General features: G+C 40.4%; 1 protein-coding gene across 1 annotated transcript in view; it reads left to right on the forward strand.

Annotated features, from left to right (window-relative positions):
* cachd1 (cache domain containing 1) overlaps nt 1–27,297 on the forward strand; it is a 158,844-nt gene that overhangs the window by 82,205 nt on the left and 49,342 nt on the right. Inside the window, exons 3-7 of the mRNA XM_048601971.1 lie at nt 8,172–8,320; nt 14,863–14,969; nt 24,613–24,739; nt 25,608–25,752; nt 26,578–26,794. Of these exons, the coding sequence (XP_048457928.1) occupies nt 8,172–8,320; nt 14,863–14,969; nt 24,613–24,739; nt 25,608–25,752; nt 26,578–26,794 (745 nt within the window). The remainder of the gene's footprint in view (nt 1–8,171; nt 8,321–14,862; nt 14,970–24,612; nt 24,740–25,607; nt 25,753–26,577; nt 26,795–27,297) is intronic.

The following is a 27,297-nucleotide window of genomic DNA, read 5'->3' on the forward strand; positions in this document are numbered from 1 at the left end:
TTGTAATTCATGGAATGATGTAAATCAGGTTGTGGATGAATTAATTCAGTACTAACCTAAACAGAAAGGTGGTGTGATTATTATCTCCGACCTTTTGCCAAATTTCTGTCTTCCTTTCCTGAGAACGTTGTCCATCCTGTGATTTCTGATCAACTTCTTGTCACTCTCCTCAATCACCAAGCAACAATTCTTGCGTGTAAGCCCACACAGTGAATGTTGACCGTATTCTAGCAAGTGTCTGGAAGAAGAGTCATACTGGACTCGAAACGTTAACTCTGTTTCCCCCTCCACGGATGCTGCCAGACCTGCTGCATTTGTCCAGTATTTTTTTGGTCTTATTTAAGGGGACGACGCAGCTGAACTCAAATCTGTACCAAACCTGATGCCCACACTGATGCACCTTCCAGCAGGAGTTTCTAGTTAGCATCAAGGAAGTCTGACTTTGCTTTCTTCTGCCCCATGTCCCAAGCGTGGAGGTGCAGCACCAATTTAGCGCCCTTACTATCACCATTGGTATTAGCACAAAATTCAGCACCAATGCCTCCTACCTTGACTCGTCTGGTTTGTGTATTCTCGTACACAATTGATTGACCACTTAAATTAGAGCTGTCAATATTTTCAAGTTTCCACATAAGTGGTACTTGCAGCTATATTACAGTTATATTCAGTGACCAAATGTGACACTCGTTTAAATGTCGTGGCCATGTATATATTTCCCTCTGTAGCGATAACATCTCTTTACTTTTCTGCTCCCATCAGATTGGTATTGAATGTGTGGACAGGGGGAAATAAACACCAGGGAAAGGGTGTATACAGCCCAGAATCACCAGTTTAACCCCCTGAGAGTGATCAGTTCCATGTAGTTTTGCAATACTGCAAAATTAGTGCATGAGTAAGCTGTGACCTTGGGTAATTGGGTTCCACCGCAGTTATCCACACAGGGAGTGACCAACCTTGGCTGTATTGTTAAATATAGGTGCAAGTCTCCCTAACTCCATGGGAAGGTGGCATTTGCTGCTTTTCATGAGTTACAGCCAGTGTTCTATTGGAGGCTCGATATGGCTTATGGGGTGACTGAATACTAACGTAGGTAGTTTCTTGACAGTAGGTCTGCACCATGTATTACTTGATTACATTCTATTGTTTTTAAAATTTGTCTTTAATTTGAATTAAATCCTATGTTGTGTCAAGTCATTCTGATGCTCCAGCCTAGCAGAGAAAATAGACAAGCAGCCCACATTTTCTATTAGCGTCCCTAAGAGGTATGAATTTAGTTGAAGTGTGTACGCAGTGGACTTGCTTGTAGGGATCTGATGAGTCCGGTTTTTGTTGTAGTGGACAAGTCAGGTCAATATTGTGTGGAATGAGAGAGGAGTTAGGGAGGCTGATGAGCAGAGATATTGAACTGTGAGGAGACAAATGTTAAAGCAGTGAACTTGGAAATGGTAGTGCCAGTGGTGGGGTGCAAATCATGGTACAAGGAACCGGGTCACTTAAAGTGCAACTTATCGACACTAACCAGTGATATGTATGCACTAATGTTTTGGTTTTTCCACTTTATATGAGTTGACACAATAAATACTGCAGATTGTGTGGCAGGCAGCTTATTCCTTTTTCTCCTCTTTTCTCCTCCTTTCTACACTGCGTTGCTAGAATTACTGCTTGGTCCTGTGGGTTGGCAGAAGGACTGAAAGATCAAAGCTGTTCTAAATACTTGTTATTTAAATGCAATTTTCTCAAACGTAACTGCTTTATTCAAAAGAGGGAGAGAGACAGAAAACCGGAAACTTCGTGCCAGTTTAATATCTGTCGTAGGGAAAATGTTCGAAACAATTATTAAAGATGTTATGGCCGGACACTTTAAAGTTCAAGGAAATCTAGCAGAATCAGTGTGGTTTTGTGAAAGGAAAATCCTGTTTAATCAATTTATTGGAGTTCTTCAAAGAAGTATCATGCTGTTGATAAAGGGAAGCTGGTGGATGGCCTGAACCTAGATTTCCAGAATACATTTGATAACATGCTGTATCAAAAGTTATTCTGAAAAAAAATAAGAGCTTCTGGTGTTGTGGGTAACACATTGGCATGGTTGCAAGAATGTTTAGCTAATAGGACATTGAGTAGACAGAGGTGGGTCATTTTCTGAATTAGCAAGCTGTTATAGCTGGTGTGCCATAGGAATCAGTGCTGGGGCTTCGACATTTTACAATTAATGTAAATTACTTGAATGAGAGAATAAAGGTATGGTTGGTAAATTTGCCAAGGGCACAAAGATAAGTTAGAAAGTTGTGAAGAGGAAATGAAGGATATGAATAAGTTCAGTAAGTGGGCAAAGATCAGGAAAAAGGAGTATCATTTTTGAAAATGTGCAATTGTCCATTTTGGCAGAAAGAGTACAAAGGCATATCTAAATAGCAAGAGATTGCAGGTCTCTGAGGATCTGGGTGTTCGAGTGAATGAATTAGAAAAGGTTAGTATGCAGGTACAGCAAGAACTTAAAAAGCCAATAGAGTCATATTATTTATTGCAAGGGGAATTGAATATAAATGTAAGGAGCTTATTCTTATTCAGAGCATTGCTGAGACCACCTGTGGAGAATTGCCTACAGTAAGGGTCACCTTATTTAAGGAAACAAATGTGTTGGAGGTAGTTCAGAGAAGGTTTGTTAAACTATTCCATGGAATGGGTGGGTTGTCTTATGAGGAAATAATGGGTAGGCTAGGCTTAGATCCACTGGAATATTGAAGAATAAGATGTGACTTGATTGACCCATTTAAGACCCTGAGGGGCCTCAAAAGGGTAAGTGTGAAAAGGATATTTCTTCTTATGAGAGTAGCTGGAACTAGAGATCACTATTTGAAAATAACAGTTGCCTATTTAAAACTGAGTTCAGGCGAAATGATTTCCTCTTTGGAACTCTCTTCCTGAAAATACGGTGGAAGCAGAGTTCTTGAATATTTTTAAGACTGGGGTAGATCAATTCTTGATAAATAATGTGGTGAAATATTCTTAGTGGTAGGTGGGAATGTGGAGTTAGACTGGCAGAGTAGACTCAGAGCTCTTGGCCTCTTCCTGCACCGAATTTATAAGTTCGTAAGCATGTTTGGAAACTGAATAAAAGTAAATGATTTTGATTGTGTAAAATAATCTCTGATCTTGAATCTCCGCGGATGGCTCCTTTTTAAGACCATAAGACCATAAGACATAGGAGCAGAAATTAGGCCATTCGGCCCACCGAGTCTGCTCCGCCATTCAATCATGGTTGATAAGTTCCTCAACCCTATTCCGCTTTCTCCCAGTAACTCTTGATCCCCCTTGATAATCAAGAACCTATCTATCTCAGTCTTAAATGCACTCAATGACCTGGCCGCCACAGCCTTCTGTGGCAGTGAATTCCATAGATTCACCACTCTCTGGCTGAAGAAGTTTCTCCTTATCTCCGTTCTAAGGCTGTGCCCTCGGGTCCTAGTCTCTCCTACCAATGGAAGCATCTTCCCAACATCCACTCTGTCCAGGTCATTCAGTATTCTGTAAGCTTCAATTAGATCCTCCCTCATCCTTCTAAACTCCACTGAGTATAGTCCCAGAGTCCTCAAACGTTCCTCATATGTTAAGCTTTCCATTCCTGGGACCATTCTCGTGAACCTCCTCTGAACCCGCTCTAGGGCCAGTACATCCTTCCTGAGATATGGGGCCCAAAACTGGCACAATACTCCAAATGTGGCCTGACCAAAGCCTTATAAAGCCTCAGTAGTACATCCCTGCTTTTATATTCATGTCGTCTCAAAATAAATGCCAACATTAGGTTGGGATTCCAGCCATTGTGTTAGAATATCACTAAGATTCTGTAGCTGACAACTGCTCCATGGCCAAATAACTTCCCAGCATCCCCTGTCAAAACGTGCGCATAAATTATTGACATTAGGGCGAAGTACAGGAGTTTGACTTTTTGCCTTTAGTACCATATCCTAGGAAGGAGTCATTGCCTTCAACAAACTTGAGGAGGTTACTAAGGTTTGGGAGAAGTAATGGTCTGCACAATAAGCCTCTAACTACAGACAGAGTCATACAGCACAGAAGCAAATTCTTCGGTCCAACTCGTCCATGCCAGTCTCCCAAACTATACTAATCCCATTTGCCTGCATTTGGACCATAACCCTTAAGCGTTTCCTATCCATGTAACTGTCTGAATGTCTTTTAAATGATGTAACTGTACCTGCGTCTACCACTTCCTCTGGAAGTTAATTCCACATATGCACCACCCTCTGTGTGAAAAATGTTGCCTCTCAGGTCTCTTTTAAATCTTTCTCCTTTCACCTTAAAAATATGCCCTCTTGTTGTGAACTCCATTACCCTCGGGAAAACACCTTTGCTATTCACCTTATCTATGTCCCTCACGACTTCATGAGCCTCTATAAAGGTTACCCCTCTACCTCCTACGCTGCAGTGGAAAATGTCCCAGCCTATCCAGCCTCTCCTTATAACTCAAACCCTCCATTCCCAGCAATATCTTGGTAAATCTTTTCTGAACCCTCTCCAGTTTAGTGATATCCTTATTTAGTCTTCAGTTGTAGCCTTCTTTATGGTAGCATGGAGAATTTTGAGCTCTGTAAATCTAGAGTGAAAACCAGAGGGTGGAGAAATTTATTAAGTTGACTAATTGGAAGCTTTTCATAAGAAACCAATGTCACAGTGTTAAAATGTATTGACTTAAAAATGATTTGTTTGACTTTCTGACATCATGTATTAAATAAGTCTAGTGACAACATTGGCATTTTTAAAAAAAATGCTGCAGTTTTTTGTTAGGGGTTCCTTTTATGTTTGTGTTCAGTTAGAATCTAAAATTATACCATGTAGCAAACAAATGTAGAGGGCCTATGAGCAAATGATCAAAGAAATGCTTTCATGATTTTCCTCCCCTATATATTAATTTCTACTTTGCTGTTGACAGGGGCCTGTAATTTAATGTTTTAATCATGTATAACAATTAGGGATGATACAAACTCAGTAAATTTGTATGCACTTTATAAAAAATTCATAATGTTTTAAGCATTCATGTAAGTAATGCAAATATAAGCACAGAATAGCGAAACAGTTGTGCTTTGATGTTGCTTTCTGAATATTTTGAGGACAATTTGTTATTCATTGCAGAGTGTGCTACTGTTTTCAACAGTTAAAAGATATCAATATTTTGTGCACTTTCCTTGGTTGCAGATACCAAATCTGGGTGATATGATTGAGACCATTCATCTTCCGACATCTTTTTTACAAATAATAGTTTTAAAATGCATGGAACCTGGATGTCAAAAGATTATTTGACAGTGGCAGGCTTGCATCAGACCATGATCTTGAAATATTCCTTCATCTATGCTTTCCCAATCATTTTTCGGGATCATAATCAAAAGAAACACCCATTACTATTTCACCCTTCTCTTGTCTCTCTTTTTTTCTTCACCACCACCAATGCTGCTTCCACACACGGCTAGGTCCTCTTACGTATGATTAACTACTGGAAAGAATGGTATACTTGTGAATTGAGCAGGTTGAAGTAATTATGGTTGGGGTTGGTGAAGAATGTTGTTATGTGTGTGCCTTGCTTGATTTTAATTTTTAGATAATTTAAAATTTCTTTTTGTGCTAATGTAAATTCCATTCCTTCAGATGAGGAAAGCTAAACCAAGTTCAGGCCAATTGGGATGCTCAGTTGTACAACAAAGCATTATATTATGGTTGGGCTCGTATGAGGCAAAAGTGGGCTTGTCCCCAGCCTAAAAGTCAGGATCAACCTAGCTCCTGCTCATCCTGTGAGCCCTGAAACGATTTAACTGGCTTCGGGCAATTAGCTACATGGGAGGCTTATTTCATGAGCTAATGTGACTACCCCAGTACTATAGGGATGTGATGCAGTCTTCAAGAACTGCTGGCCCAAGGAAGCTGTGGCCTCTACTGGGACTGCAACAGCCTGCTGTATCACCAAGGACACCAGACCAGAATCCAGTAAAGTGTGGGCTACATTGTCCCAGTCAGGAAAGCTTGAGCAATGGGAATGAAGGATGGTTTCCAAAGGGCAGCCCTCCTTTGGCAACATGGTGCCCAATCAGTAGGCATGACCCCTCCCTCTACCCCTCCAAACCCTCACTTTCCATCCCTCAGATTCTCCAACTTGTATGCCATGGCATACCTGGTGTTTAGAGGGCAGGAAAATGGGACCAGTTCAGTTTAGGAAACCTGGTGGGCATGGATGAGTTGGGCCAAAGGCCTGTGCTGTATACTTCTGTTACTCTATGGTGGTCTTACCACATGGTAGAGGATATCTCTGAAGAAGCCCTTAATTGGTTAGTTAATATCCTCAGCTGCCCTCTTGACAGATGTCCTTCCCACCCTGCCATTACAGTCGGTGGCAGGAAGATGCTGGGCACGCTTCTCCTACCTGCTCACCCAATTTTCTGAAACCCTGTAACAAAATGAGAGCTCATGGTGTGGGTAGTAACGTATTGACACAGACACAGGATTGGTTGGGTACTGGGAAGCAGAGGATCAGCATAAATGGTTCTTCTTTTTCACATTGGCAGGATGTAATGAGATCAGTGCCATCAGGATCGGTGCCATCAGGATCGGTGTTGGGTCTCAATTATTTACAACTTATTTTAATGATTTGGATGAAGAGACTGCATATATGATTGGTAAATTTACTGATGATACACAGATAGGGCATTGTCTGCAAGGGGATATAGATAGCTTAATTGATTGTACTCCAACTACCAAATCTATGCCCACTGTGGGAAAATGTAAATGCTACAGCTCTGGCAGAAATAATGGGAAAGGAGCATATTGGAGAAAAATTGTAGAACCTTAAGTAGCAGCAGGAAATGTTTGTCCTTGTACGTGAATCACAAAAAGTTGAAATGCAGCTACAGAAAATGATTAGAAAGGCAAGTAGAATATTGGTATTGATTGAAAAAAGATTGGAATCGAAAAGTAGCAATATTTTGCTAGTGTCTGGTGAGGCTACATCTGAACACTGTGAGCTGTTTTGATGTCCTTATTTAAGAAAGGATATAAGTGCATTAGATGATGTTCAGGAAAGGTTCACTCATCTAATCTTGGGAGGGGGATATTATCTTACAAGGAAATGCTGGGCCCCTTTCCATTGCAGTTTAAATGGATAGGAGGTGAATTTGTTCAGACGTGTATGACCCAGAAGGGACTTGAAAAGATGGATGTTGAAATGATGTTGAGATCAAAGCAAGGGAGCACAGTTTCAAAGTATGGGTCTGCTGTCTGAGACTGAGTTGAGGAAGATTTATTTTTTCTTCCCCAGAATGTAGTGAAAGCTCAAAGGTAAATGGGTTCTTGACTAACAAGGGAATCAATAGTTGTCAGGAGTAGATGGGAATATGGAGTTGAGACTACAGTGAAGTCAGTCATGATGTTGTTGAGTGGAGGAGCAGGTTAGAGGGGATGAATGGTTTACTCCAGCTCCAAATTCATGTGTGTGTATATGTTCATATACCTCTAGTCTACCACTCCACCCATGTACCTCAGCACAGTCTCTGAGGCTTCATCATCCCTTGGCCATATCATTTAATCCATTGGGTAAATGGGGGTCTTGTATTTTTCATGATCCTGGTTTTTCATTGGCTACTTTTTTGAAGTCTCTGCAAATGATTGTTTTGTGTTGTTCGTTCATCTCTGATGTTAGTTCAAATTTAGTACAGACAAATGGAATGAAAATCTCTTCTCCACCCTCGTTCTTTACTGCCAGAAGGAATTCCACTTGATATTAATTTAAGACTATGTACCTTACAGGCACAGGCTCCAAACTGAGCCTATTCAGCATAAATTAGCTTTGGGTTGTCAGTGTATTATTTGGTACGAAGCTAGGACTCGTTACGCAACAAATTTCTCAGAGGTTTAACTAGAACATTGGAGTATGTAAATTAAATTTTGACTGCAAATGTGCAGGTCAGAAGATTGGAAGAAAGTTAATTTGTCAACAGTGAAATAATTACTGCAGCCCAAGTGGTCCCTTACTATGCTGTAAACATTCTATGACCCTCTTTGGTGAACAAAATATGTCAACATTCCTGAGTTTAGCACAGCAATATTGCAAGCTGGTAGCGATGTTGATCTACAGTCTCATCCCGTGTTGTGTTTTTCCATTCCTCTGCCAGTTGGCTAAAAAGATAAGAGAGAAGTTTAATCGCTATCTCGATGTGGTGAATCGTAACAAGCAGGTGGTTGAAGCATCCTACACGGCTCATTTGACATCGCCATTGACAGCCATCCAAGACTGCTGCACAATTCCTGCTTCAATGATGGAGTAAGTACTTTTCCCTGCATTTCATAGATTCCAACAATCAATATATTCGTGAGTGCCATTAGTCACTCTAATGTTATTTTCAAGCCATTTTTTCTTACTTTTCTCCCTCTTCTGGAGGCCAACAACAACCATGATCAAACTATAATACGTCCCAATGTGTTCATTGTTCCACGTCAGTGAAAATAGGTCACCAAGGTAGTGATGGCTGGTGCATTATTTGACAGGGTTTATTGTTGAATTAGCCTCATTGGGATAAGTATAATGTCCCTGCCTCTGGACCAGCAATCCTGGGTTCAAGTCCCATCTGCTCCAGAGATGTGTCATGGCATACCTGAACAGGTTGATTAAAAATATCTACACATAAGATGGATAATTTAAATGCATCTGTTTCTGGGGATGAATTACCTGATGAAGGTACATGTTAGTGATAGGATTTGGCAAAAATGGAATGTGAGCTGGAAATATATACCAGAGGAACTAATTAATAGCTAACATAAGTAATTATTAAAAGCAAAGTACTGCAGATGCTAGAAATCTAAAATAAAACCAGAAAGTGTTGGAAAATTCAGCAGGTCTGGCAGCCTCTGTGGAAAGACAGTCAATGTTTCGAGTCCAATGGTATTCCTTCAAAACGTAGAGGTACATAGTTATTTGTGCGATCCTCTGGCTTTGATGTGCTTATGATCTGTTGAATTTTCCATCTTTGCTAAAGCGTTTTGAAAATAAATTTTCTCCATTTTCTTTGTTCTTCTGTGAATGGTGCCCTCTGATGATGAGGTTCAGTTTTAAAAACCACAGGAGCCCTCCAGTATCTCACCCAAGTGTTGAGTTAACTGATCTCACCAGTAGTTGCAGTGGAGTGCTTCAGATACACTTTTTATCCCTAGGCTTTGCAGAGAAAAATTAACCATGCATCTTGCTCATGATCAAAAGTGTACATCTAAATAGGAGATGGTTGTTGATAAAAATTGGATTGTCAATAATTTTCAATTGTTAAACTATTACATACAGCCTTAGTTAATATTGCTTGTATTTAGTTGATTTACAGTCCTGCTTATTAGGGACGGAGGTACTTAAGCTATAAAGGTTCCAAGTTTGAATGCTAGTTGGTACTGTTGTAATTCATATTGACGTTGACGTTGACTTTGACCAGTAGTGACAATTAGCCTCAAGTTATACTGAGCAAAAAGTAACATGGCAAGGGTTCCTGTCCATCATAGCTGTTCTTCTTAAAGGTATATGTAGTGGTCAGACTGGTCATATTTGGTCTTTAGTATGATGGATCCACATGGAAGGATAAGAAATGCCTGCTGGCAGTAGACATAGTCATGAAATGCATCTAACTTAAACAGGCTGTGCCACCTTGCCAGATCATCAGTCGACTCTCTGGGAGAGGAGAAAATGAGAAAGATAGGGGAAATGAGGTCAAATATTCTGTAATACAGCATTTCGTCTTCGAGCAAAGGAAAACAATACGTAGATAAATGCAGAAGAATTGTTTTGGTAGACCTTACTTTAGAAAACCTTCGAAACCTTGTCTGAGAATACATTTTCTTCCCAGTTTCCATATGCACCGTTCCATATGCAAACGTTCTAGAAAACTGTTGTGCGTGATAAAACCAGTCTGACTTAAGTTGATCTGGAATTTGCTAAAAGTCTGGGTTTTGATATAAAATTCAAAGAGCTGCCAACAAAACCGCAGTTCTTATGTTCTGCATTAGCTGTAGTTCACTTGCAGAAGCTGCTCCGTAGAATAGAAGCAGCCTGGTCTGATGGGATTTTAATATGTGAATTTCAAAGTGCTGCAGCACATCAGAGCAGATATCAATCAAGCCAGTGCCTCGCAAGTTGAAGACTGAACTGACGTTTCCAAAGGGAGTCCGATCAAAGAGGAAGACTGAGGCTGTGCAGTTTCTCTCTGGAGACTGTGTGTTTCGATCAGTTGTTCATTATAGTTCGTCCAGGAAGAAGTGAGGGGAAAATTGCAATGAAATGACTGCTCTTGGAAATAGAATTTCAGTCTATCTTTTGATCACTCAACAAGGGCAGGCAGAATCTCATCACAGCTGTAGTCATGGTACCGTGGGCAAGTTGAAACAAACTGTAATATTTGTGTGAAATTGAAGAAATAATAGCGTACAGCTTTTTACAAGAAAGGATGTTAACCCTTTGTGTGCCATCTGAATATTTGTAATGACTGATGTAATGTGAATTTATATTAAATCTATTTTTTATCAATGGCCTATTATTGTGTAGTGATGAGAGGCAGAACAAGTTAGGTCTGTGTTCTCTGGAGTTCATAATACCATAAGAAATAGGAACAGGAGTAGGCCATTTGACTTCTCGAGCCTACCCACCATTCCATAGAATCATGGCTGATCCGATATACCTCACATCTACTTTCCTGCATTTCCTCATAACCCTTCATTTCCCCTAGTGATCAAGAATCTATCTCAACCTTAAATGTCCACAAGGATTCTGCCCCCACAACTCTCTATGGCAAGCCCTCTGGTCCGAGACCCTCCCTCTTTGCATTTACCCTGTCATGTCCCTTCAGAATCTTGTATGTTTCGGTGAGATCACCTCTCATTCTTCTAAACTCGAGTGAATAAAGTCACAACCTGTTTAATCTATGCTCATAAGACAATCCTTCCATACCATGGATCATCCAAGTGAATCTTCATTGAATTGCCTCCGATGAAACAATATCTTTCCCTTAAACAAGGGGACCAAAACTGCTCACTACTCCAGATGTGGTTGCACCAGCAGCTCATGCAGTTGTGTTAAGACTGTCCTCTCTTATACTGCAACCCCTTTAAAATAAGGACCAACATTTCATTAGCCTTCCTGATTACCTGCAGCATCTGTGTGTTAACTTCCTGTGTTTCATGCACAATAACCCCCAAGTCTTTTGTGTTGTAGATTTCTGCAGTTTCTCTCCATTTAAATAATATTCTGTTTTTTTGTTCTCCCTTCCAAAATGAGCAACTTCATGCTTTCACAATTCAGGAGAATGAGAGTGATCTCCTTGAAAGATACAAGATTCTGAAGGATCTTGAGAGAATAGATGCTGAGAGATTGTTTCTACTGGTCAGAGTATTTAAAACGTGGGCCGTTTTAAATCTTTGCAATTCTGTGCCTCAGAGGGTTGTGGAGTCTCCGTTATTAAATACATTTAAGGCTGAGTTAGACAGATGTTTGGTCTGTTGGGGAATTTAGAGGAGAGGACAGAACGGTGAAGTTGAGGTCCAAGATCAGCCATGATCACATTGAATAGCTGAACAGGCTGGATAGACTATATAGTCCAACTGTGCTCCAGTTTCTTTAGTGTTCTTGTGATGGTGCATTCTTTCTTGCAACAGTGTGCAAATTGGTAGATGAACCTGGATCATCACTACTCCTGTTTTCAGTGTGTAGTGCAAGACTTTTGTTTTGAATATAAGGTGGGACAGTGCATTTATTTCGTTGTGAAACTCAATGGTTAACATAGTGCCGATCTTCTGGTTGTTATCTCAGTTTACATGGGAATTGAACCTAGAAAGAAACAGTGGCTCAGTGGTTAGCACTGCTGCCTCACAGTGCCGGGGATCCGGGTTCAATTCCATCATCGGGTGACTGTCTGTGTGGAGTTTGCACGTTCTCCCCGCGTCTGTGTGGGTTTCCTCCGGGTGTTCCGGTTTCCTCCCGTAGTCCTGAGATGTACAGGTTAGGTGGATTGGCTATGTTAAATTGCCCATAGCGTCCAGGTTGGGAAATGCAGAATAGGGTAGGGGCTAGGTGGGATGCTGTTTGGAGGGTCAGTGTGGACTCAATGGGCCGAATGGCCTGCTTCCACACTGTAGGGATTCTATCTATGAAATAAGAACCTGAAGTTTAGCTTGCCTATTGGATTATAATGATTGATGGTATTCTTGAGTAATAGCAGAAAGGACAGATCTGTCACATGTAGCCCTTGGTAAATACCTGGAGCACGGGAGATTTTTAAAAAGTTATACCAGTGTGGGATTAGAATTAGGTTTATTGTCACATGTACTCAAGTGCAGAAATACAGTGAAAAGTTTACAATGTTGCCTCACATTGCACCATCTTAGGTACATTGTACTTGGGTACAAATCTTAAATACAAAATAGAGAAATAAAAAATAAGTTACCTTACAGTGATTCATAGTTCAAGTTTGAAAACAAGAAATAAAGTTAAAAGGATAAACATTACAGTCAGGTAAAGAGATTACAGGTAAACATTAGAGAAGTGGGAGAACTGAGAAATGGTCTATAGCCTTCAATCGCTAGTTTAGTAAGTGATGGCTAATTTTCCATGCAACTAAATTAGTGCGAGAAAGGGAGTGAGTCTGAGGTTGTGCCATTGACGAAAGGTCCACAGGCAGGAGAGCCAGGGATGAAGCATTGCCAATGGCATTTTGTACAGATGTTTTGTGTTCACACAATCTTGATGTGTGACTGTTATCTGGCAAAAACACCTGGCTTCAATGCCAAGATGTTTACCACTGACTAACGATCAAACTATATTCCTTTGAAGTTGCAAAATTTGAACTGTAGCTCTGACCAAGTCAGCTGGTTTACTTGACTTCAGAGACCCACGAAGATGAAATGATTTTCTCAGCAGTCTGCTGGACAAGACCTTTTTTTTTTAAATTCATTCACGGGCTGAGGGTGTCACTGGCTAGGCAGCATTTATTGCCCAACCCTAATTTCCCAGAGGGCAGTTCGGAGTCAACCACATTGCTGTGGGTCTGGAGTCACATGTAGGCCAAACCAGGTAAGGATAGCAATTTCCTTTCCTAAACGCTAGTGAACCAGATGAGTTTTTCCGATAATTGACAGTGGATTCATGGTCGTCACCAGGTTCCTAATTCCAGATTTTTTTTTTATTGAATTCAAATTCCACCACCTACTATTGTGAGATTTGACTCTGGGTCCCCAGAGCATTATCTGGGTCTCTGGATTAACAGTTCAGCGATTAAACCAAAACCACCCCCCACCAAAATGTGGTTTTCCATCATTGGTCACAGCAGAAACTATTCTGTAAATTGATGGTGTGTCTTTTCTATTTCCTTCTTTCATTTGCATGTTACTTGCATTATAATTTGCTGGGTTATCAAGAGCTTTTACCGCCTATATAGAGAAGAAATGAGTATGCTGCAGCCAGTCTTTCTTGAGAGTTAATTTTCTCCTTAAAACTGACGATTGTTTATTATTTGTTCACCATCCTTTGCCTAACTCTATCCATTGTTCCTCACAAAAATTCTGAAATTACTTAATCTTTTAGATGGGTTTCTAATATGATATACTTCCCTGTCATTAGTAGGAATGTCACTCTCATTGACATTCACATGGTAATCAAAGAAGTGTTTCCTGTTCACGACTGATGACATTTCTGAGGCTAAGGTGAGGAAGATAGGGTTTTTTCAGTACTATGAACTAAACATGGTGTAAAGCTGACTGAGGTTTTGAAAACCATTTTGAGGATTCACCCATAGATCTGGGCTGTTCATTCTCTGTGTCGAAGGGATCATGAATGTGATACCTCAGCCAGCTGAGTAGCTTACCGAATGTATCCAAGAAAAATGGCAAGATGGGTAAGCTGCTGATACTCGCAGAATCAAACCCCTGTATTAATCCATACCTTCAGGAGAATTGAGGTGGAGTTGGTTTGGTATGCCCTTGAAAAGCATCCTGCCAACAAAATAGATTTTTTTTTAAAATCATGAACAGTTCACTGACTGGTCAGTTACGTTTGCTTGAGCTGGCATTCAGAAAATCCAAACTTCAAATGTTGAATGTTTTCTGGGGTCATTTTTTGTTTCAACACAAATCATTGTATTTTGGACATTTCATCTGAACTATTCAATTAAATTCACAAAATGATTCAAAAGAATGCTTGGCTCCTGTAATTGCTGAGATGATAATTGAGCTGTCTTTGGGATACATGTTGTTTTTATTTTTTTTCTAGTGACCTGCTCAGAGAAGTTTTTACATACCTCTGGAGCAGGTGGGACTTGAACTTGAGTCTCCTGGCTCAAAGACAGGGACACTACCACTGTACCACAAGAGCCATCATGAGTTGATGATCAATATTTTATAATCAACCTGTTCAAAGATGTTATTAGACACCTCTGGAGCAAGTGGGACTTGAATCCAGGCCTCGTAGCTCTGAGATAGGCACACTACCACTGCACCACAAGATCGACCGTGAGATGATAATCGATGAGGTATTGCTCCATGACTTTCAACCTGCCCAGTGTCAAATCTGCTGAAATCTGTTATCCCAACTCATACAAGAAGGAGCTGGAGCCAAAATCTAACAATTAGCACCTTCAGATAAGATGGAAAAATTGAAGGAGAATGAAAACTTGTATTCTGTCTGAAATGTTATGTATAATAGAATGGGTTCAAATGGTTTTTGTTTGAAATTAAGGCCATTTCACACCTCAGGCTTCAATTAGAAGTTTAAAATCAGAATTGTCTTGTTACTGTGCTTTCGCGCTGTGCTACATTTTAGATCCTTTCTCATTTTAATTACAGGTTTGATGGGAATTTCAATGCTAACGTTTCAAAAACCATCAGCTGTGACAGGCTTTCCACAACTGTCAGTAGTCGAGCGTTCAATCCTGGCCGGGACCTAAACACAGGTTCGTATGTCAGCTGATATGCTTTCGACTAATTTATGTTTTTTGTTTGAATTGTTTTTAACTCACTTTATTAATCATTCTGCCTCTCTCTGACAGCTTCTTCTCTCCATCTATTTAAAAAAAAACTATTAGTAAAAGCTTACAGGACCAGATATTTGGCATTGAGGCTCATGCTTGGAACAGGATAAAATGTAGTTTCTTCTGCATCCAGCCATGTTACGCATAGCCTTGGGGGAATAGCCTTTTCTTAATCCATGGCAATACCACTGGTACCCCTGACTACTTTACTCTCTTTTCCTATGATATTTGTTGAATTGTGTCTATTTAACTTGTATAAGTGCAAAGCATTCCATTCTCCAGTATGGATATGCTATAAAATTTCAGCAGTAACTGGATTTCAGAAGTACTTCATTGCCTGTCTAACAGTTTACGATATCTGGGGTCATAAAAGTTATCTATAAATTCAAGTTCTACAACGCAGTTAATATTAATGAACAGCGTTATTTGCAAAAAAAAAAGACCAAAAGTAGTATTGAAATTAAAAACACGTATGCAACTTCTCACAAAGCTAATCAAAACAGACAACAACCAGTTTTGGCATTCAGCATAATTGGTGCATCATTGAACCCTGCATCACATTTGCTGCTTGTTCCTGTATTGCAGCAGGGTTTGGATTATTTCCAAGTTCCTGAATGACTGGAGCAATTCCCTATGGTACAAAACAGAATTAAAATGTGAATGGCAATCAAGGCCAATTGGCCATAGCAGTCCCTGGAATTTTTTTAACTCGAACTTGGCATCTCGTTGCACTTTGAGGGCTTTAATTTATAACTCAAGAATTTTAGCAGACAGATAATACCGAATATCTGTTGCTTTTTGCATGATTTTATTTCCAAATAGCTACTTTAAGTCCCTGTTAAGATTTAACCATGTTCTATAGTCCAACTGGCCTGATGGATCTTGAAAGAGACATCTGCAGGTCATAAAATCATAACAACGCAGAAGGCAGCAACTTGGCTTGTTGGATCTGTGCTGGCTCTCTGCAGCGGCAGTTCACCTTATGTACCCAGAGACACACCTTTTACCATCATCTCACTGTCTCCTGGTTTGTATGCAATGTTTATCCAACCTCATATTATGTCCTGTATTCCTATAATTGCCAGTTTTATTGATGATCTTTCATTTCAAACCATGTCAAATAAACTGCATCACAGAATGTTACATTCTCTATTTCTATTTACTTTGTACCTAATCCTCCAACCTAATTCTTACTGTTGTTTATTTTATCCAGTATTGGGTGCATCAATCTTTAGTTGCTGGTTCAGATATTTCCTTTCTTTTTAAACGTTAGGTATGTTCACTTTCAATTTTGTAATTGCTCATTACCAAATGACCATTGTCCAGAGATTTCTTGTCAATTTTCCATTAGCAATCTAGATCCATTCATGTTACGCTCAACAAAATTATTGAACATCTTTTTTGTGTTTGTCACTGGTGCCGCTTTCTGTCTTTATTTTGATGTACTTAAATTTACTTTGTGTTTTCTTTCCTTTTATCGCTTCGTCATCTGCTAAGCTCCACTTATTTCTAGTTCAAGTTCGATTTTCCCCTCTGTTAACTACTGTCCTTGTTCCTTCTACACATATAAGCAGTTTATTTCATCTGTATCCCTAAAAACAGGCACATTGGACCCAATAGTAAAGTCCCCCACCACTGGAGTAAAGGCTGGAGCGGGAGTCTGGGCATGGGTGCTCCTATTATTTCTATGGACAACTATAGGCAAACTCCTATTCCTCCTCGTTCACATCGTGAAAGTAAAACACTTCTGGCCCTGACTATCTTTCCTGTTGTTTCTACCTGGTGAGAAAGCCATGATGATTTCTTCATTCAGATTACAGGTTAAAATAGCAATCTGGTCGCTATGATGTCCACCATACCCACCTGCTTAGCAACTTAAAAAGGTAGATTGCAGGAAAGGAGCAAAATGCTGGCTCATAAGAAATGTAACAAATAATTTCAGCAGAACAAGTTCCCACAAACAGCTGTAATATAAGTTACCAGAACCTCTGTTAATGGGTGTTAGTTAAAGAATAATTACCGACATACAGACTTCATAAACTGTAAAACATGTTTCTAAACAAAATGTATTAAACATAGAACATAGAACAGTACAGCACAGCCCTTCGGCCCACAATGTTACGCTGAACTTTTACCCTAATCCTAACGTCTATCTAACCTCCAACCCTACCTTATACTATCATCCATATGCCTATCTAGTAGCCGCTTAAATGCCCCTAATGAGGCCGACTCCACTACCCTCTCCGGCAATGCATTCCACGCCCCGACCACTCTGAGAAAAGAACCTACCTCTGACGTCTCCCCCATATCTACCTCCAATCACTTTAAAACTATACCCCCTCGTGATAGCTACCTCCATCCGAGGAAGAAGTCTCTGGCTGTCTACTCTATCTGTACCTCTGATCATTTTGTAAATCTCTATCAAGTCACTTCTCATCCTTCGTCGTTCTAAAGAGAAAAGCCCTAGCACTCTCAATCTTTCCTCGTAAGACCTTCCCTCCATTCCAGGCAACATCCTGGTAAATCTCCTCTGTACCTCTTTCCAATACTTCCACATCTTTCCTGTATTGAGGTGACCAGAACTGGTCACAATACTCCAGATGTGGCCGAACCAGGCTTTTGTATAGCTGGAGCATAACTTCACGGCTCTTGAACTCAATCCCTCTATTAATGAAAGCTAACATACCGTACGCCTTCTTAACAACTCTATCCACCTGGGTGGCAGCTTTCAGGGAACTGTGGACATGAACCCCGCGATCCCTCTGCTCCTCCACACTGCCAAGAATCTTTCCGTTAACCCTGTATTCTGCTTTCAAGTTTGTCTTTCCAAAATGAATCCCCTCACACTTTTCAGGGTTAAACTCCATCTTCCACTTCTCAGCCCAGCTCTGCATCCTATCAATGTCTCTTTGTAACCTAGAACAGCCCTCCGCACTATCCACAACTTGATCCACCTTCGCATTGTCCACAAACTTACTAATGCACCTTCCACTCCTACATCCAAATCATTTACAAAAATCACAAATAGAAGAGGACCCAGAACAGATCCCTGTGGTACACCACTCGTAACTGAGCACCATGTTGAATGTTTTCCGTCCACTACCACCCTTTGTCTTCTAAGGGTCAGCCAATTCTGAATCCAATCTGCCACGTTTCCCCCTATCCCATGCCTCCTTACCTTCTGCATGGTCCTACCATGGAGAACCTCATCAAACGCCTTACTTAAATCCATGTGTACCACATCCGCTGCTCTACCTTCATCCACGTGTTTGGCCACCTCTTTAAAGAACTCAATACAGTTTGTGAGGCATGATCTGCCCCTCACAAATCCATGCTGACTATCACGAATCAAACGGTGTCTTTCCAAGTGATCATAAATCCTATCTCTCAGATCCCTTTCCAATAATTTGCCCACCACTGATGTAAGACCAACTGGCCTGTAATTTCCGGGGTTATTCCTATTCCCTTTTATGAACGAGGGAATAACGTTTGCCTCTCTCCAATCTTCCAGCGCTATACCCGTGGACAGTGAGGACGAAAAGATCACCGCCAAAGGCCCTGCGATCTCTTCCCTCGCTTCCCATAGAATCCTTGGATAAATCCCATCAGGCCCAGCGGACTTAACTATCTTCAAGTTCCTCAAAATTCCTAGTACATCTTCCTTACTAACATCCTCTAGCCTACCAGCCTGTTTCACACTGTCCTCCCCTACAACTAGGTTCCTCTCAGTTATGAATACCGAAGAAAAGTATTCATTAAGGACCTCCTATCTCTTTAGGCTCCGTGCACAAATTCTCTTTATGATCCTTGATCGGCCCTACCCTTTCTCTGGTCATTCTCTTATTCCTCACATAGGTGTAAAAAGCCTTGGAGTTTTCCTTGATCCTATCTGCCAAGGTTTTCTCATGCCCCCATATAGCTCTCCTAAGCCCTTTCTTCAGCTCCTTCCTGGATAACTTGTATCCGTCTAGAGCCTTTTCTGTTCCTTGTTTCCTAAACCTTATTCAAATGAAGGTAAACTACTTCATTTGGAAATCTTGATGGGAAACCCATCTTTTCGAACAGAGTTATATCAGTTTTTGATATTTTAGTTTCAAGAATTCTCTGATGCCTGGTCTAATGCTGATCGATACAAATCAGGAGCGTCCTGTCTTGAGTTAGCTGATGTTGACTGCAGTATTGGCTGTGACAATGTCTCTGCTTAAGCTAAAAGTCAGGCAAGCTCTGCAGTTCTAATTGTTATCATCCATTGACTCTTCTGGAAGATTTATGTCCAAACCTGTCGCATCCACAGCTTTATTCTTAGCTTTGATGCCCATTATTGACAAATAACCTGTCACATCTTGTTAAGGACCAAACATCAAAAGTGGCCAGATGAAATGACGGTGTTGCTAGCATCCATGTAACCACACATGAGAATGCAGTAGGATTTTCATGACAGTAAAAATTAGAGAGAACATTTTGGGGAAGGGCTGCTTCTTTTCTAAATTACTATTACCTTTATTTTGTTGTTTGTTTATTCAGATTCTATGGGTCTGGTTCTGACGGTTACTTCCTGTGAACCGAAATACATGATACGTTCATGCACAGAATCTTCTGGAATTTACAATAATCAGTGAGACTGTCCCTCTCCCATGAATTTGATCTGCCTTTTGCCTCCCAGGGTGAAATTGCTGGCTACTTCAGTAGCAACGCTAAAAAGACAGCTATTTCAAAACTGCAATTAAGTGTTCATGAATTTATGCCTTCGGAGAATTCTTTTCTGTCTTGTAGATTCATTTAATTTCTCTTCTGCATTAGAAGATTAACCATTAACAGATTAAATAAAGAGTTTGGGGAGAATTTCTCCTCGCACACATTGGTGAGAATGTAAATCTTACTGCCGTGGAATGGGTTGAAGTGAACAGTAATTACATATTTAATGAGAGGTTTGATGTATATGTACAGAATGGGAAGTGCTAATTAGAGAGGGAGGAGGCTTGTGTCGGGAATAAGCAAATTCCTTGACCATTTGGGCTCAATGACCTAGAGATCATACAGCACAGACACAGACCCTTCAGCCCAACTCGTCTGTGCCAACCATACATCCCAATCTGACATAGTTCTATTTCTCAGCATTTGGCCCATATCCCTCTAAATCCTTCCTACTCATGTACCCATCAGGTGCCTTTTAAATGTAATTGTACCAGCCTCCACCACTTCCTCTGGCAGTTTGTTCCATACGTGCACCACCCTCTGCATGAAAGGTTATACATCAGGTCCTTTTTAAATCTTTTCCCCTCTCACCTTAAACCCCTGCCCTCTAGTTTTGGACTCCCCTACCCTGGAGAAAAGACCTTGACCATTCACCCTGTTTATGCCCCTCATAATTTTATAAACCTCTATAAGGACGCCCTCCGACCCGATGATCCAGGGAAAATAGCCCCAGCCTATTCAGCCTCTGTCTAAAACTCAAACCCTACAGTCTCGGCAACATCCTTGTAAATCTTTTCTGTACCCTCCAAGCTTAACAACGTCCTTCTAGTAGAAGGGCAATCAGAATTGTACACTGTATTCTAAAAGTGGCCTCATCACCTGTACAGCCATGACATGACATCCCAACTCAGTGTTCTGACCAATGAAGGCAAGTGTGCCAAATGCCTCCTTCACCACCCTGTCTACCTGCGACTCCACTTTCAAGGAACTATGCACCTGCACCGCTGGGTCTCTTTCTTTGGCAATACTCCCCAGGGCTCTACCATTATTTATATAAATCATGCCCTGGTTTGCCTTAGCAAATGCAACACCTTGTGTCTAAATTAAACTCCATTTGCCATTCCTTTGCCCATTGGCCCATCTGATGAAGGTTCCATTGTGCTCAGAGGTAACCTTCTTCATTGTCCACTACACCACCAATTTTGGTGTCATCTGCAAACTTAGTAACCATACCTCCCATATTCACATCCAAATCATTTATATAAATGGCGAAAAGCAGTGGACCCAGCACTGATCCTTAGGCCTCCAGTCCAAAAAACATCCCTTCACCATTACCCTCCATCTTCTAACTTCAAGCAAATTTCATAGTCCAATTGGCTACCTCTCCTGGATCCAGTGTGAACTAGCGTTACTAACTGGTGTACCATGCAGAACCTTGTTGAACGCTTTGCTTAAGTCCATATAGACAAAGTCTACTGCTCTGCCTTAGTCATTCTTCTTTGTCACCTCTTCAAAAAACTTTATCAAGTTAGTCAGACATGATTTCCTTTGCACAAAGTCATGTTGACTATCCTTAATCAGTTCTTGCCTTCCCTAATACATATAAATCCTGTCCCTCAGGATCCCCTCCAACAACTTACCCACCACTGACATCAGGCTCACTGGTTCAGGCTGTAAGAAAAACCAGTTCACTGACTTTTCTTTACAGCCCTTCTTAAATAATGGCACCGCGATAGCCAACCTCCAGCCATCCGGCTCTGTGTTCTAAATCTGGTGTAAATTCACGTTAAATATTGTTCAATGTATGCTGGATGAGTGACAATTTTAATCAGTGTCATGTACTGCCCGCTCAGTTTTACAATGTAGTCAGATGCTCCAGAAAGTCAAGTTTAAGTTAATTTTATGAAGTCAAGAAATGTTTGAGTGCTCCTTTGGGTGCCACAAAATTAGTCTGGGTAGCTCCTGTTCTTATCACCCAATCTCCCATTGCTGTGGTCCCCGTCTCCTGAATTTTCCTTCTTACAACATGAGTGGCTTGGTATCAGTCTAAAGCAAATGAATGACCAGTAGTGATGGCCTTGTTGCCAACTGTCCAGATGTTAAGATCAGCTTCACAGTGACTTATAGAAGATTGGAGTTTTGCAACACAGAAGGAGGCAATTCAGTCTGTTGTGTCTACTGTAGATCTTTGCTAGACCTGTGTAAAACTGACATTATCTCCCACTCTCCCAAAGCCATCTAACTTCCTCTGCTTAAATATGAATTTGATTTCTAATTAAAATATGCCGTGGTTTCTCCCAGAGTCCTCCCTATGGCATAACAGTCTATATACCCAACAACTGCAAATGAAGTAATATATCCTAATCATTCTCTGCACTGGCTTCTTGATCATTTTAAGTTGAGAACCTTTGTCATAGATGACCTGAACAATGAATAACCAACGAATAACTTCTTTCTGAAGAAGGGTCTAGGCCCGAAACGTCAGCTTTCCTGCTCCTCTGATGCTGCTTGGCCTGCTGTGTTCATCCAGCTCTGCACCTTGTTATCTCAGATTCTCCAGCAACTGAAGTTCCTACTGTCTCTGAAACGCATAACCATTTACCTGTTCACTCCATCAAAACCTTTCCTTTTTTTTAAACCTATTTTTCTAATCAACGTATTCAGAGATGTTATTACATACCTCTGGAGGAGGTGGGGCTTGAATCTGGGTCTCCTGGTCCAGGGTAGGAAAACTAGCACTAAAACGTTTCCTCCTTCAAGTGTCTGTAAAACTTTCTTTTGGTCTTCTCTGCTGTACCTTAAAGTCTTGTGTTTTGTTGTTTCTCACTCCTAGTATTGTCCTGATGAATTTTGAATTGTGTGCTTGGTATGGTTTGCATGTCTTTTCTCTAATGGGGTTGTACAAAACTGTATGTAATTTTCTAATTGTGGCCTTGAGTCATATTTGGCACAGTGAAGAAGGCTACTTGACCCATAGAGATCATGCAAGCTCCCTACAGAGCAATCCTTTCAGTCCTAATCTACCACATGGTCTCCGCAGCACGGCAATTTCTCCTCCCCAAGTGTTCATCCAATTGCCTTTGAAAGCCACTGATTGTTTCAGCATCCAGCCTATGTCTCTATTTATCAAATTCAGCATGCTGCTTGTCATTTTAACTAACTATATCTACCTGCTTTTTGATTCATTCATGGGAATGTGGCCATTGCTGACTGGGCCCGTATTTATAGCCTGTCCATAATTGCTGTTGAACTGAGTGACTTGCTCGGCCCTTTCAGGGGGCACTTAATATTCAGCCACAGTGCTGTGGGTCTAGAATCACAAGTAGACCAGACCAGACCAGCTAAGAAGGATGGTTTATTTCCTTTCCTGAGAGACATCAGTGAACCAGATGCATTTTTACAACAATGAAATGACGATAGTCATTGTAAAACCAGCTTTTAATACCAGATTTTATTGAATTCAAACTTCGCCATCTGTCATGAACCAATAGCCCTAAGAAATTAGTCTGGGACCCTGGATTACTAGTCCAATGACATTACTACTATGCTACCACTTACCTTAATTGTGTTTGAACCCCTAATTCTCTCTAAATAAAAACCGAAGGAACTGCGGATGCTGTAAATCAGAAACAACGAGGAATTACTGGAAAAACTCAACAGGTCTGGCAGCATCTTAGAGAAATCAGAGTAATTTTTCAGGTCAAATGACCCTTCCTCAGAAACCTTTCTCCATGAATTCTGAGGAAGGGTCACTCGACCCAAAATGTTAACTCTGATTTCTTGCCCTCAGTTTCACTGTCACACACAACCTTCAACATTACTACACTGAGTGTATATTCCTATCCTTGTTCACTCCCACCCCCTAATGATTCTCTTTGCATCTAGCCATGTTAATCTGCGTCTGCCCATTTAAGTGTAAACTGCTTAATTTGTCCCGCAGGTCGTAGCTGACCTATGCATGTGCGCACATACGGTGCTTCGTTAAAATACCACTTGGTGTGGACATTCAGGGTCAAATATTCAGCTTCCACCAAATTTTAGAGAAGAGAAATAGGCAAATGATGATCTCCTGTAGCACAGTAGAAACAGTTTCACTTCACCTGATCACCATTGATGTTTTACGTTGTTAGAATATGGCACTGACTGTAAAATAAAACTGTTTCATGGAACAGAATTATTTGCCTACTATGAAACACGTATTCACATAGTTGTAACTCAGTTAATACCATAGAATCACAGAGGATCACAGCACAGAAGCAGTATGTTTCCTCCCATTATTTCTGTTGCTGCTCTATTCCAGAGCAAACCAAATCCAAACAGGCCCAGTAAATTATGTTAGACTGAAAAGGAAGTTAGTGATATCATGGGCCTGGTTCTAAACTACAGACCGTGCCAGAAATGGTAAGTTTGAAGTTTACAGTAATCGTTTTCCTACCTGGCTGAAGTACTGAGGATGTTGCTGAAAGGAAGAAAAAATCACCAATTCACACCCAAGGCAAATGGCTGCAGAAGGAAAAAAAACTATTGCATTTAAATTTCAATAAGAAATTTCTGGGAATGAAAGGCTACTAACAGTAACAATTTAAATTCTACATAATAAGAACTTGGACTGTAAATTCAATTATGAAAAACCTACGAAACAAACGACACAATACTGGGGTCAGGCCTTCTGATTTCTTTAAGAGGTCTTAAACATGGCCGCAGACTGGTTAGAAAGTCAACAAACAGCCAGATTAAAATTAATGTGTGATGATCTTACATAATCCAAACTCATTAAAATATGAATTTGGGAAATTATAATGGCAAAAAGTGGACTGGAGATTTTTCACCTGTTTTGGTTTGAAACAATTTGACATTTTTAACCCAACAGTTCTCGCTGACAACTTCAAGTCAAACCCTGGTATAAAGTGGCAATACTTTAGCTCAGAAGAAGGGATTTTCACCATCTTCCCAGCACACAGGTTTCGCTGCAAAGGTGGTTATGAACATCGAAGTAGGTAGGAAATTTCAACTCCATTCTCGAGGAACTCGGGTTTTCTTTTTGACTGATTTCAACACATTGCTTTGTATTTTCTTATGTGACAATTAGTTTTGACGAATAAATAAATGTGACAATATTTTTGAGTCAGTTTGTAGTTACAAGCAGTATGTTTATTGATGTTAAACTGATACATTAAGGAATATATTAGAAAATGTAATAAAGTTTTGCCTTGTGTCTTGGAGTAAACCATCTACATTGGAAGATAAAAATGTGGTATGATAAATAATTTATTATCTAGTGTAGTGAGATCTTCGCAAAAATGCAGAAGATAAACTGAGTGAAGTTATGCCATTTATAACATTCTGTTCAACTTCATTTGTTGGTACATAAAGCGTGGAAATCTGATTTTCACTTCCAAGTCAACTGGTGTAATTTTCTCAAAAGCAAATCTGAGAAGATTCCAATTAAATTTGTGTCTGATCTAAACACAAGCAATTCATTTCACTTTCCAAATTTGCAGGATTTCCGATCTAGTTCAATAGTTCTCAGATTAAGTTAATCCATGTCTGATTTTTAGTATGAGACAATAACTTTTTTTTCCTCCAAGTATGAAGCTGTGACCTTTACAGAGCACAAGTGGTTAGGATTGGGTTTGAGTAGCCTGCTTGAGTAAGACCACTCATGACAATTAGCAAGTTGTAAAAGGAGTAGTTGAGCTGTCACTGCTCATGTACCCTATCATGAGCCAGTCATCAAAACACTGGGGAGAAAATTGAGACAATGTGAATTAATTATTGAGAAAATGCAAAAACAAATCGCTGAATTGTCTCTTCATTACCTACCGATCTTTGTTTACAAATATTTTTGGAATTATTTTGGTATAGGCCTGTTTACGTCTCTACTGTGAGACCACAATCAAAACATATTGTGGTGGTGGTAGACCATGGAGCTTCAGCTACAGACACACAACTTCAAATAGCCAAAGATGCTGCGCAAGTAATATTAACTTCAATTGACGAACATGACAAGGTGAGTTCTTTCCAATCTCTGCCCATGTTTATAATGCTGAATATATATACAGATCATGCAGGTAATGTGATCCAGGTCTTTAAAGGACCAAGGACTGTTAATGTATGTATAAGTGGGTTATTTAATTGAGCCGTACAAATTTTGTTCTTCTTGATTACTGTGCAAAGATCATGCAGCACCAATGCAAGACTTCCTGTCAGGAAATTAAATGGAGGAAGTGTGTCCATGAGAGGAGGGTTGATCTTATTTGGCATCTTCGCTGAGGGAGCGTGTCCTTGCTCCATCTGGCACATGTTGTTTAACTTTATACTCCTCTGATCTAATTAATGCAAAGAAATGAGACTGCAACCTCACCGCATACATGCAAACTTGCACAGTGTGGCCAATTACAGGAAGTGCACTGTACTATTGAGGGCATGGTGTTGGTTTGTATCCATCCAAGAATGACCACTTTAACTTTGTCAAACAGATGACAGGCTGCTTGCACAGTCATTGTTAGGAGCGATAGACAAAATATGAAAAAACTAAGGAAGAGCAAAAGAAAAATCAAATGGAGGAAGCGAAATTCTTCATGGCATAGTTTTGCAATAATTGCACTTCAAATAAAGCAGAAAAATGTAAGCTGTTCAAGCAAAGAAAATTAAGATTTTTGCAGAGAAATTTTGGGGAATAATATCTTTTGCTTTGCTGAAAACGGCACATTTTATTGAAGCGTTAAACCTTGCCTAAAGACAAAAAGCTTGACAGAATGTGTCTCTTTTTTTTCAGAAAAATTCTTGTTCTGTACTACCAAACTGCCAAATGACTATGCTTTTTTGTGCCTAGATTTCTGTGCTGGCTGTGGCAGACACGGTCCGAACATGCTCGCTAGACCAGTGTTACAAGACATACTTGTCTCCAGCCACCAGTGAGACAAAAAGAAAAATGGCCACGTTCCTTAGCAACATTAAAGCAGTGGATGGTGCCACCCAGCATGCATTGGGCTTTCACAAAGCTTTTCAGTTACTTCAGAACACAAACAACAACACCAGGGTCCATACATGTGAGTGCAAGAAGAAAATGCGATCATATCTAAAAAATTGTGGGTTTTAGTTGTGTCATTGACAGACTCCAAATTTACTGTGAAATGTTAGGCTGGGGTTTCCAAACTGTGGGTCATAATTTCCAGTGGGGCCATCTATTCCCCCTTCTCCAGGAAAGCAGTGATCTTCATTGAGATGAGCCTGAGTTCAGGAATGCTTTCAGGGGGCTGCTTTGACAGATCTACAACTCTTCGGCATGCTTTGTGCAAAGAGTTTGTTTGGTAATCATTCTGCTGCCTTGAGTTTAATCTGCAAACATTCACTATCCTGCTGTCAGACACTTGCCTTTCCTATGCCCTGCATGCCTTCTCACAGAATCACAGAATTGTTACGGCCCATTGTGCCTGCACTATTACCTAGTGCCAATCTCCTGTCTTACTCCATTTCTATCCAAATAATCATCCAGTTCTCTTTTGAATGCCTTCATTGAATCTGCCTCCACCATATTTACAGGCAACGCATT

The sequence above is a fragment of the Rhincodon typus genome, chromosome 10, assembly GCF_021869965.1.
Source record: "Rhincodon typus isolate 14 chromosome 10, sRhiTyp1.1, whole genome shotgun sequence".
In the NCBI taxonomy this organism is placed as follows: Eukaryota; Metazoa; Chordata; class Chondrichthyes; order Orectolobiformes; family Rhincodontidae; genus Rhincodon; species Rhincodon typus.